General features: G+C 39.2%; 1 protein-coding gene across 1 annotated transcript; it reads left to right on the top strand.

Moving 5' to 3' along the window:
• Positions 1-9,277: 9,277 nt before the first annotated feature.
• LOC307030853 (uncharacterized protein) lies at positions 9,278-12,774 on the top strand. The gene is made up of 6 exons (XM_079696232.1): positions 9,278-9,406; positions 9,480-9,569; positions 9,777-10,025; positions 10,780-10,922; positions 11,131-11,234; positions 11,826-12,774. The coding sequence occupies exons 1-6, from the start codon at positions 9,337-9,339 to the stop codon at positions 11,971-11,973; spliced, it is 804 nt and encodes a 267-aa protein (XP_079552358.1). The 5' UTR covers positions 9,278-9,336; the 3' UTR covers positions 11,974-12,774.
• Positions 12,775-13,481: the final 707 nt, after the last annotated feature.

The raw sequence follows: 13,481 nt of genomic DNA, 5'->3' as shown, positions 1-13,481 counted from the left end.
TCTTCTAGAAACAGATTTTCTCCCACGTTACGTTTGTTATGAACGTATCTCAAATACGTTTATTTTCTACATATCTTCTAGAAACAGATTTTCTCGCACGTTACGTTAAATTAAATCAGTAGGCAAGGCTGTAATTTCTCCAGCTGTTACTCTCATGAGCGAGGCAGAAAATAATAGTTGTAACATGCCAAAAAGCTGCTGTGTCGTTTATTGCACCTCAAACATTAAAACAAATCCAGAGTTACGTGTTTCTGAACTTCCTCTAAGAAGAAAGGACAGTAACAGAAGAGCTCTGTAGCTTCAGGCTTGATCGCCGTTCAAATGACAGCGTTGGTTTCCCCAAAAGTGGGCGGGGCTGTAAAGTGACGTGGATTTTACTATCATCTATTATTCAAAACCATTCTATTTATTCTAACGTAGATCACGTGCCAGTGTTTTATCTTTTTATTTATTTGTTTTTATTTTAAATCTTATAATGTTGGACTTTTTTTTGCATGTCGATGTATCCTTGGGCAAGATACTTAACCCTGAGTTGCTCCCGATAGCATGGCCAACGGTGTGTGTGTGAATGTGTATGCATGTTAGGTCCTAGAGTAACATACACTGCTCTGTAGGAATGGGTGTGAATGGGTGAACGACATGTAGTATGTAAAGCACTTTGAGGGGTCTTAAAAACTGGATAAAGCGCTATATAAGTACAGTCCATTTACAGTCCATTTACCGTCTGTGAGGAAAAGAAATGCGGCTTAGAGCCTCAAAATACTGAAATCAGTATTTTTTAAAAACTTTTCCTTCTAATTTTTTATTCTTTTCTAAACAACACACTGTTATTTAATCAACAATAACACACAATTATCTTTATTTTTATTTATTCGTTTAATTCTATAATCTTGGGCTTTTTAGCATGCTTTTTAGTCTTAAATAGCCGCCAAAACTGAATATGTGACGTGGATCCCAAATATATCAACAATTAAACAACATCTTACATTTCTTTTCACAAAATACGTCTCCTCGCAATATCAACACTAATTCGGCTGACTTTTATATTTGATCCAATTGGTAGATAGGTTATGTTTACACCATAACGGTGCACAGCTGATAGAAAAGGACTTAGGTATAGACTATGGGAAGATATTACTGATTTTCTTTGAATATAAGAATGTAAATACTGAGTTGAGAGAATAGTCAGGGGATTTTGGTGATGGGAGACACATCTACAGTATGGAATCACAATTTCAATAGCTTACCATTAAATGACGGATATACCTGTTAAGTATTATTATTTGATGACGCCCTTAGTCTGTGTACTACGGTAGCAGTCGCACTGTTATTCTGTTCTTATATGAAGGTACGTCCTAATGTGACGTCATTACGTTGACTGTTGTCAGTCTGTGAATAAACTTACCGGAGACATGCTGAAGAGAATACCGAGTCTGATTTACTTATTGTTCATACGCGATTCATGTGCACCCAAGCTTAACAGGTTATGGGCCCAGGCAGAGTTGGACACAAACCGACTTGGAGATAAGTGAGTTAGATTATCGGAAGAAGTGTTACGCGACGTATTACGCGTTAGCCAATTAAGCTAACAAGCTAGCTTAGCAAGTGAAGTATATTAGCAAGCTAGTAGCCCTCGCGGTAAAGTTGGCGCGCAAAAATGGCAAGCAGAGCAACAGGTCTCCTGGCACCGCAGCTCTTATTCAAAGGATGTGAAGATAAGTATGACCTTTGGGAAACAAGATTCCTAGGCTGCTTACATACTCTGAGGCTAAAAGAGACTATCTTACATGAGCCCACCGGTGCTGATCAAGAACAGCTAGATGCAGATAGAAGGAAGAATGCTGATTGCTATGCTGAGCTAATAAGGCTGATAGATGATAAGAGCCTGTCGCTAATAAGACATGAGGCCGCAGATGACGGCAGGAAGGCTCTGAAAATACTGAAAGAACATTATTCAGGGAAAAGCAAGCCGAGGATAATAAACTTATACACGTCGTTAACGAGGCTGCACATGGCAGACAACGAGAGTGTTACCGACTACATGATAAGGGCAGAGAACGTGATTACAGCCCTGAGAGATGCAGGCGAGACCATGAGTGATGGACTGACCATAGCCATGATACTAAATGGGTTACCAGACTCCTTCAAGCCATTCGCCGTCCATGTAACACAGAACGAAGATAACGTTACGTTCACAGACTTTAGAAGAAGATTAAGGGTCTATGAAGAGTCGGAGAAAATGAACACAGCAGAATCCACAGATAATGTGATGAAAACATGTACAAGGCAAGGCCGAGGCACCAAGACGCACGCTAGCAACAGAAGAGATGAAGATGCCAATGTGACGTGCTACATGTGTGGAATAAAAGGACACATATCAAGAAAATGTTTTCGAAAAGTGTGGTGCGGTTACTGCAAAAGGAATACACACGATGAATCACTCTGTAAGAAAAAGGGGGGAGAAGATGGTGCCAGAAAAGTCGCAGAGGAACAGAATGGCGACCAAGACCATCTCTTCAAGGCCAAGCACACAAAGAGCGGGAAACCACCAGACAACGTGAAGATGAAAGGCATCATGGTGGACGCAGGAGCGACATCCCACATCGTGAACGACATCGGAAAGTTTAAAAGCTTCGACGATTCATTCCAGCCCGAGTCTCATTCAGTGGAGTTAGCTGACGGGACCACGTGCAATGGAACAGCACAGAGAAGAGGAACGGCGGTGATATGTCTATTAGACGACGCCGGACGACAACACAGAGCACAGCTACGGGATGCACTGTACATGCCCTCATACCCACATGACATCTTTTCGGTGGCAAGAGCAACAAACGGAGGGGCGACAATCACCTTCAAGAAAGGGGACAGTCACATGGTTACCAAAGACGGCAGCAGGTTTGACATCCATGAAAGTGTAAATTTGTATTACTTACCAACTGTTGAGGGGAATGTTGACCAATGTAAAGGGTGTCACGACATGCAAACTTGGCATGAAATTTTGGGTCATTGCAATTACGAAGATGTACAAAATTTACAAGGTGTAGTGAAAGGCATGGAGATAAGAGGAAGTGCAGTCAAACCAGCTCAGTTGTGTGAAGTGTGTACACAGGGCAAGTTCACCCAAACGAGAAATAGGGAGCCAGACAAAAAGGCTAAGATGCCCTTAGAACTAGTCCACACAGACTTAGCCGGTCCCATGTCAACACCAAGCATAGAAGGGCACAGATATACACAGTCTTTTACAGACGACTACTCTGGTACTATTTTTGTGTATTTTCTAAGGTCCAAGAGTGATACAGTGCAGGCCACAGAAAGGTTCTTAGCAGACATAGCACCTTACGGAGAAGTTAAGTGTATCCGTTCAGATAACGGCACTGAGTTTACAAGCCGAGACTTCCAGGCACTGTTAACCAAAAATAGGATTAGACACGAGACGTCTGCACCCTATTCACCCCACCAAAATGGTACAGCAGAGAGAGGTTGGCGAACTCTCTATGATATGGGCAGATGCTTACTGATAGAAAGCAAGTTACCAAATAAACTATGGAACTACGCCATACAGACAGCAGCTTATGTAAGGAACAGGTGTTACAGTAGGCGCACAAAGAAAACGCCATACGAGCTGTTCACAGGCAAAGAACCAAATATATCCAAACTTCAGAAATTTGGGTCAGTGTGTTTTGCTTACAAACAAGAGAAGGGAAAGCTCGACCCTAGGTGTGAGCAAGGTGTTTTCATAGGCTATGATAAAAATAGCCCAGCTTACCTGGTGTATTATCCAGACACAGAGAGGGTCCAAAAGCACAGATTGGTAAAATTCACAACAAAGGGGGATAAAGAAAAGGAAACACAAACACCAGAGTCATACAATGAATATGGTGATAGTGATGTACATCCCAGGGTCAAGGACAGCGATGAAAATGTTGTTGATGAATGTGATGTGGGAAATGTGCCAGGTCAAGATACTCAAAGTGGTGCTTCTGGGACTTTACCTGAACAGACTGAACGTACACAGCCGGGTAAAGTCACCGAGACTCCAAACAGAAAAAACCCACCCAGAACCAGGAGGAGACCAGCTCACCTACAGGAGTTTGAGACTGACGATACGGAGGACAAACTGCAAACATGCATGGATTTTTGTTACAGAGCAGTATGCGACATTCCTCAAACCTTCCAGGACGCCATAGCGTCACCCAAATCAAGGCAGTGGAAAAATGCCATGAACGAGGAGATGAGATCACTGGAGGAGAACGAGACCTTCAACCTCACCCAATTGCCACCAGGCAAACGGGCAGTGGGGGGTAGATGGGTCTACGCACTCAAGAGTGACATTGATGGGTCAGACAAGTACAAGGCGCGATTTGTAGCTAAAGGCTACAGTCAGAAACCAGGAATCGACTATGATGAGACATTCTCACCCACAGCTGATATGACAAGTGTAAGAGTACTCATGCAAAAGGCAGCACAGGAGAACTTAATCTTACACCAAATGGATGTTAAAACAGCCTATTTACATGCACCCATTGATTGTGAAATATATATGACACAACCAGAAGGTTATGAGAAAAAAAATCTCTCTATGGTTTAAAGCAGTCAGGCAGAAACTGGAATGCTATGTTACATACATGTTTGACTGAAAATGGTTTTGTACAAAACCCCGCTGATCACTGTGTGTATACAAGAGAAAAGCACAGCGAAAAGGTAATCCTAATAATATGGGTTGACGATCTCATTATAGCAGCCAGCAACGAGGGTGTATTGGAAAGTGTAAAGGGGATGCTCACTGAAAGGTTCAAAATGAAAAACCTGGGAAAGTTGAAATATTTCTTAGGTATAGATTTTGAGCAAACAGAAGGTCAAGTCAAAATGTCTCAAAAGAGATATGTGAGCAAAATACTGGAGAGATTTGAAATGCAGGATTGCAAGTCCAGAGACACACCATGTGAGCCAAAACTAGAATACAGAGCAGACGCTGAAAACATTAAAGAGCCAAGAAAGTACAGGGAGGCAGTAGGAAGTTTAATCTACTTGTCCACATGCACTCGACCAGATATATGTTTTGTGGTCAGTAAACTATCTCAGCACTTTGCTGAACCAACTGAAGAGCACTGGAACACAGTAAAACATGTGTTCAGATACCTTAAAGGTACAGCAGAACAGGGGTTATGCTTTAAGAGAAATGACACAGATAGACTAGGTCTGAGAGTGTACAGTGATGCTGACTGGGCATCAGACGTAACAGACAGACGTAGTACATCAGGATATTGTGCCAGTCTCAGTGAAGGAAGCTCCTTGATCTCATGGAAGGCAAGGAAACAACCTACGGTTGCACTATCTACCTGCGAGGCAGAGTACATGGCCTTAGCATCAGCCATACAGGAATACATCTACTTAGAACAATTACTCAGAGGTATAGACAAATACAAATATGCACAAACAAAGGTGTACGAAGACAACCAAGGTACTATAGCACTAGCCAGAAACCCAGTAAACAGGCAAAGGTGCAAGCACATTGATATTAAGTACCATTTCATAAGGGAGACTGTAAATAGTGGAAAGGTAATTTTGGAATACTGTCCTACTGAGCAAATGATCGCTGATGTGATGACAAAACCAGCCACCTAAATAAAGCTAAAGAGGTTTGCTCAGGATATGTTTGGCACCTAGAAGGGCAAAGAGTTAACATAGTTAAGGTAAAAGAAAAAGAAGCCTTATTTTGTTTTGTTCTCAGGTAACCCAGTAAGCTAAGAGCGAGTGGGGGTGTTAAGTATTATTATTTGATGACGCCCTTAGTCTGTGTACTACGGTAGCAGTCGCACTGTTATTCTGTTCTTGTATGAAGGTACGTCCTAATGTGACGTCACTACGTTGACTGTTGTCAGTCTGTGAATAAACTTACCGGAGACATGCTGAAGAGAATACCGAGTCTGATTTACTTATTGTTCATACGCGATTCATGTGCACCCAAGCTTAACAATACCTTTATGTCTGTGATGTTTTACAAATCAGATATTAATGTGTGGAAGTAAAACATGAGAAATAGTATAGCAATATCCTGTAAAAAAAATGTAAAAACATGAATAAAACTACACATCTTCAGATGTTATACATACATAAGTGTCTAATAATACAAAGTTATTATTAGTATGCTCCTCCGCTCCCTTCACTGGCTTCCAGTAACTCCTAGAATCCACTTCAAGACACTGGTACTTGCGTACCATGCTGCGAATGGATCTGTCCCTTCCTACATCCAGGACATGGTTAAACTGTACACCCCAGCACGTGCACTCCGCTCTGCATCAGCCAAACAGCTCGCTGCACCCGCACTGCGAGGGTAGAATAGATAGATTGAATTACTAACAAAGCACTTATATACTAATAAAGGGCTGGCTTATCTAAAGCCAGTTGAGTAGCACTTGACATGTTTGGCTCTATGAAACCTGATGTACTTTTATGATTCTGTTTTATTCAAGGTTATATCTTCCTGGTCGAATGTACTTACTGTAAGTCGCTTTGGATAAAAGCGTCAGCTAAATGCAATGTCATGTAATGTAAATGCTGTGTGTACCTTGTGTGCACCGCCTAGTGGTTAAAGCACGTTATTGAATTATTTTTGTTGAATAATGTTATTTGATGAAAAACAAAATGATGAGTACATACTTTCATAGGGGGAAAGTAGAAGGTCAATGATAGAAATATAGAATATAAAAAATCAGGAAGATACTGTAAGTGATCTCTATAAAACAGTTTAGTGCTGGATGTACAAAGATATTAATATGAGGATGTGCAAAACAGAAAAACGAATTAACCTTTATTAACACATTAAAGAATACTTTAGGTTAATGGTGGTGGAGATCTGCAGTGGGTGAAGAGGACTGTGCAATTCTTCTAAATGGAAGGTAAACCAGAAAAAACTGGAATGATCTGCAGTGTACTACCTTTCTGCAATGGATCTGTGAAAAAAAGGCTTAGTTTGTGTGTATGGCTGTGAGGCAGTGGGTTTGTCTTCAAATGGGAAGGTTGTGGGTTCAACCCCTGCTCCTGCCGTCAACATGTCGCTGTATCCCACTTAACCCCAAATTGCTCCCATGGCCAATGTGTGAATGTTAGCTTCCTTGAGCAGGGGGCTCTTTGTTTGGCTGACCCTGCCTATGAATAAGACTGCTTTATATAAAATGCTATTAATTTACCAATATGTGTTAATACTTTTATAATTTATGCAAAATGACTTCAAAAGTGATTTTTGTAAGAGAGTCTACATCAACAAGTGATTGGAGGGCCGGAATGAAGATATTGGTTTGAGTTTTGGCCACATTTGACTGCTTGCTACTGGGAATATTACATGGGACACCAGGATGTTAGCATGTATCTTTATTTATCTGTGCTTTATACGTGCTCATGACCTTCATATGCAATTAAAGGAAGCTACTTATTGTACTGCTGGGGGGCTGTTTGATAAAGAAACTCTTTAAGATTGGGAGTTTAGCCTTTGAAACAATTTACATGCATAAAAACCTATATAACACACTAGGGAAGGGAAACCCCAACAAGCATAACAAGGCCCCTTTTAGACATGAGTTGGTGGATGGGTTTTGTAGAGGATATGTTCACGCACTCTGATACTTGTAACTTCCTATTTAAAAAAAAAAAGTGACATGTATCCAAAAGACGTGACATTTTTACTACTTTGAAAATAACCTTTCTGCACAATTGATACATTGTACGTACTGTATTACTAATCTACGTCAAAGTAGTTTAAAAGTTTAAAAGGAATGATAGATAGATAGATAGATAGATAGATAGATAGATAGATAGATAGTTACTTTAATATGGTGTGTGTGATCATTGTCTGGTACAGGATTCTTAAGAAGGCTGATAACTACAGCTCAGGTGAGGTAAATTACTCTCCGAGTGTTTAGATAGTTAACTTAGTCTAAGTTATCTCAGTGTGTCTCAAACGTTTTGATCACAATTTATTTAAACAAATATTTCCAAGGCACTCCTTTATAATTATTAGGATAAATAAAAACAGGTTTGAAATCATTCCAATGTATACTATAGGACAGTAAACCAAAAATATCGTTTAAAACTGGAGAGATTTAAAAATATGCATAAATAAATAAATGTTAACTGATAAAATAAGATATAAATGAACCACAAAAATAAAACAAGTTAGCCTACATGTATTTGTTATTGGCTATGGTAGGTTATCGGTTATGTTCACATACTTATTTGATTATTAAAATGCAAACCGATCTTTTTCATATGGGTGTTTCGAGTTGTATCCCCTAGATCAGTCTCTAGTAATTGGGCGTTCAAAGTGCACCAGATTGAAGCATTTTACTTTAAAATGTTAAAAAAAATCTTCCCGGGGGTGCACCCCCGGACGCCCCTAGAGGATGTGAAGTCCACCCCCCAATTAAAACATGTTCATGCAATACTAAATACATTTGAAGCCTTGCTATATAAGATGTCCACTATGTCAATATGTTTCTCTGTTTGTAGTGTAGTGGTCTTCTGTAGAGGTTTTTCATTGCCAAGCAAATTGGTCAAAACCGGCCCTGGTGTCATCCACACAGCACCCCCCATTTGAAACATGTTCTCACGGCTATGCTGTCTAGTCCTGTCATTGTACTTCCTGTTTTCTTTTGTACTCGTTTCAGAGCTCTCCTGCACTTGTGTGTCTTCCTCCCCGTGTTATTGTCAGCCCCTCCCTTGATTGTTGTCACCTTTGTCCCATTACCTCTTGCGTTTATATAGTCCTCGTCTCCCTTTGTCCTGTGCCGGTTCGTCTTGTGCCTTGTGCCATCAAGAGAGCCAGCTTTTCATTCCAAGAAACATTTGTAGCTGCTTTCACAATGATGACATGCTATTCTCTTTTTATTAACCAGTAAAATAGATCTTTACAGGATCAGAATATTTTGAATATTATTCATTTTAATGGATGGTAATCCATGGTAATGGTAATCTTAAATTGTAAGATTATATGTCTCTTTAACACAATGGACATGATTATCACAATGTTTTCAGTCTTAAATCTGGATTGGCAATGTGCTTTGGCAATAGTGTGTTTTTAATATAGTCATATCAATAAGGCTTATGTGAATTTGTCTTGACTCTCAGTTTGAGAAACAAACAGTATTTCCTTATAGTCTTGTTTTTTTTTTTGGATAGATATGAAAATGATATGTGACTTCCTCAAATGATGTGTGACTTCCTCAAAAAGAGAAAGCATTTAGAAATTCAAACCAGCAACCACACTTTCCCCGGTCACATACTTCATGATAATTGCTGCAGAGCTGACCTTCTAGGAAAGAGTTGGCAGTCCCATGAGCAATGGAGGAAATCTATGTCAATGTTGACGATATCAAAACCCTAAACTCAAGATCATCTGCAAAACAAGAAGGTAAGAGTGTCAGTCAGAGTGCACTCTGGATTTTGGATTTACTTTATCACTCCCTGGTCTTCTCTGTGTTCAGGTCCCAGGAGATTTCTCAGAGCGTCTGTTCTCGGTCTGGGGCTGCTGAGTGTTTTCCTGCTGGCTGGACTCATCGGCCTCGCCGTCCACTGTGAGTCTGTCTTTTAATACATTTAATAAGTTCATTTTGAACGTGTGATTTTCAAGAGCAATATTCTTTTCTGAAAGATGCACATTTGACCAAAACATCTATCGTTTTTCTACTTTTCTCCTAGGGCCAAATTAGGAAAACATAAATGTTGGTTTGTGTCAGTATGATTGCATCAGTTCATTTAAGAAACATCTATTTTCATTTCAGACCATTACTCAGTAGGTGGTGCAGCTGCAGATCTCTCCACTGTCAAAGCAAACCTGTCCTCAGTGACTGAAGAGAGAGACAACCTGACTGAGCGTCTCCAGGCCAGAGATCAGCTGATCAACCAGCTGAAGGCCAACCTCACTGAAAAGACCAGAGATCAGCTGATCAACCAGCTGATCAACCAGCTGAATGCCAGCCTCACTGAAAAGACCAGAGAGGTGGACAGGCTCCTGAGTTTGATGGACAAGGGTGAGTGCTTCATGTGGGGGTTTGCATAGGGCGTGGTGTATGTAAGATAAATATTATCATAATATTTTTTACAAAATACCTCGATATTGATATTCTAAGGCTGACTATTGATCCTTTCATAAAATAGTTACAGAATGACACTTTTCATTAATGATAATCAAGAACTAGTTTGTAATGACTTAGTTGTTAGTGATTTAATTTATAGTTTGTTTTACTTTTCTTCACCCACAATCATGCCCCATACACTTGTGTAGACCACAATATTCATACTTCTCTGTAAACTATGCTTATGGCCAGTTTCCTTGTCTAAATTACTTTTAGTATAAGCAATAGGAAGAAGAACTTAGAGGTATTTTGTTTCAGATATTTGCAGCATAATAATAATAAAGGATAACAAGGTTTCAAACCAATTTAGAACTGTTGCCGAAAGTCAGACCCAGTTTTCCAGTCGGTCTAGTAACTAACACCGAGATGTTTCCACTGTCTGTGTTTAAGTGGATGTCATTGAAGACTTTAACAAGATCAGTATCAGTGCTGTGGTGCCTGACTAGATCACATCGAAACAGTTATTTAAATCCCAAACAAGAGAAGTAGTTGTTCTGCAATGACATTTGTGATCTCTTTTGATCCCTCTAAAAATGCTTAATAAATATTTTTTTTCATTATTATTACAAAAGTGACATTTAATGCACTCAAGAGTTCCATATTCCAGCAGTTAAAGCAGTACATCAACAAGATCTTAAAACTTTTACAGAGAAAACGTGTCATGAAGGATGGAGGAAGTCTGGTTGTTCCTGTTATCTCCTCTCTACTGAGAAAGCTTCCTGGGAACAAAGCAGAGACAACTGCACAGCCAGAGGAGCAGATCTGGTGATCGTAGACAGTTATGGAGAACAGGTAATGTGTGCTGCTTTAACACTTGTGATTGTATAACTCCCTGCTTTTATCAATCAATGTTTTTATTGTACATATAGTAGCACATTTGCGTATCAGCTATAATGATTATGTTACAACAATGGTGTTAATTACATATTTCTGAGCTAGTAAAAAGGGAATAGTATGCTGAATGTTGATGTCCATCCCTGTAAACTGCATTTGTGAACAGGAATTCATCACCAGCATGATCAATGAACAAACTTGGATTGGTTTGAATGACATAAACCAAGAAGGGACCTGGAAATGGGTCGATGGAACTCCACTGACTCTGACGTAAGGCATACAGAACATATTCATATATTTTGGTGTAGCTGCATCCTACTGATGTATATCGGTGTTTTTTTGTATGACTGTCCAAAAATGTATTAATTATTATCAATTTCAGAATGAACTAACATTTTAACATTCATTGCAAATAAAGCTGCTCTGGTGGCAATAGAGAGAATAATTTAACCAGTGCTACTTTGAGAATAAAAATGAGAAATGGTAAAGCGTCTTTCTTTTCTTGAAACAGCAATTCGCCCTCAAATAGAGGAAAGAGTAAATGAGAAGATTTCGCAAGAAAAAGGGTTGAGCTGTGGGTGTGAATGTGTTATAAGCAGTAGGCTATAAGCTGTGGGTTATGAAATAGGGAAATACATAAAGCAGCTTTAATTATGTGTTGGCCACATGTGGCAGCTGTTTTTTTTAGCCTCAATTGGAATGGCCTTTAGTTAATGTGTCCGAATGTTGTCTTTCGCTGTGTGTTTTAATAGGTAAATGCTATATATGAAATGTATATGAAAAGCAATCTAAAACAGAATGCATTACATCTATCACATTTGTGGGAGGATCCTGAAAATCAACTTTCCTATTACCTCCTAGGTACTGGGGATCGACCCCTGATAATGGCGGTGCAGCGCTTGGTGAAGAGGACTGTGCAAGTCTTGTAAATGGAAGGGAAATCAGAAAAAACTGGAATGATCTGCGGTGTACTAGCCGTCTGCAATGGATCTGTGAAAGAATGGCTTAACTTGTGGCTGTGAGGCAGTGGGTTTGTCTTCAAATAGGATGGCTGTGGGTTCAACCCCAGCTCATGCCATCAATATGTTAATGTACCCACTTAACCCCAAATTGCTCTCTTGGCCAATGTGTGAATGTTAGCTTCCTTAAGCAGATGGCACTTTGTTTGGCTGCCTCTGCGTATGAATATGTGTAAATGCTATATATACAGTATGCTTTAAGGAGTTATAAAGACTGGATAAGTGCTATATAAAATGCAGCCAATTACCAAAACATTTGTTAATACTTTCACACTTCACTTGTTTTACACCTTTAAAAGTGTGATCTCAGTGCTGCATTTGACACTGTTGACCACAACATATTACTAGACCGACTGGAAAACTGGTTGGGACTTTCGGCAACAGTTCTTAATTGGTTTGAATTAAAGGACAGAAAAAACGATCTATTGTTTTTACTTGTTCTTGTTTTATGGTGTGTGAGCTGTGCTGCGTAGTTTTTTTGTATGTTTTGTTTTGTTTATTTGACTGTACAGCACTTTGGTCTGGAGGTTTAAAGTGCTTTCTAAATAAAGCTGTATTGTAATGATTAATTTCAGTTCTGCAATTTTAATCTCCAATCAGCAGCTTTGTTGTCAAGTGTGTAACCTAATTCTGTTCACAACCCGTACTCCGACTGGTACTGCCGTAAAAGTAACGGTTTAGTTTATGACATATTGATGCCAAAAGCAAAACAATAAATAATTTAGTCTGATTTGCACTAATATATAAATAGAGCATTGTTTGTCTTAAATAAATATGCATTTGTTTGATAATGCCTCTTTGTGTTGAAGTCTTCATATTTCAGTTTGGTCCAAATGTTTGTCACCTACCTTAAATACTAAATAACCAGATTCCTGACATTCTTTCTATAATGATTTGCAGGAAGAATCAAGGGAGTAGATTTTAAAGCAGCATGCATGTTGTTTGCACTATATTAAACAGGTTTGCACTCACACTTTCAACAACAGTTGTGACACCTTCTTTTCATGAGTTCTTTATATATTTGTATTCATTTTTTCTTCTGAAGACTGATTTATAATAATTCTACATGTTCTTGTTATCTCATGTAAACATAATGATCAGTTAGGTGAACAAAAGCAGCATCATGATTTGGCATCACCCTCTTAATGTCTGCAAATTAAAATACTATCTGCCAAACTATATTCAAAGGGTCAACAGTAAAACGAAAGGGAAAAAGACAACAGCACAGTAGTAAGTCTTTTTTTTTCTTTATTCAAAGACAGGATGACATGAAACCAACAACTTGTTCATACCGTCTTAACAACCCCAGTTCCTGTGAATAAGATAAGGGTGAGATTAAAGAGACTCACCGTTAAACTCAAAGCAGCCACATCTAGAAATGTGAATTCATTTATTGGAAAAACCCTTACGGCCCGTCTACACTACAGGCATCGAAAAATGCAACCAATTGGTGTCATCAGATAAAAAAGTGACTCTACCACATCCTATTATTTTTTTC

This window comes from Notothenia rossii (genome assembly GCF_949606895.1).
Source record: "Notothenia rossii genome assembly, contig: SUPER_2_unloc_1, whole genome shotgun sequence".
NCBI lineage: Eukaryota > Metazoa > Chordata > Actinopteri > Perciformes > Nototheniidae > Notothenia > Notothenia rossii.
This window is presented reverse-complemented; position numbering and strand designations above follow the sequence as displayed.

What these genes read in the sequence shown, in the direction of transcription:
- LOC307030853 (XM_079696232.1), top strand. Translation starts at nt 9,337, where the DNA reads ATGGAGGAAATCTATGTCAATGTTGACGATATCAAAACCCTAAACTCA. An exon ending in TAGACAGTTATGGAGAACAG is followed by an intron (nt 10,923 to 11,130) that starts GTAATGTGTGCT and finishes ATTTGTGAACAG; the next exon opens with GAATTCATCACCAGCATGAT. An exon ending in GGAACTCCACTGACTCTGAC is followed by an intron (nt 11,235 to 11,825) that starts GTAAGGCATACA and finishes ATTACCTCCTAG; the next exon opens with GTACTGGGGATCGACCCCTG.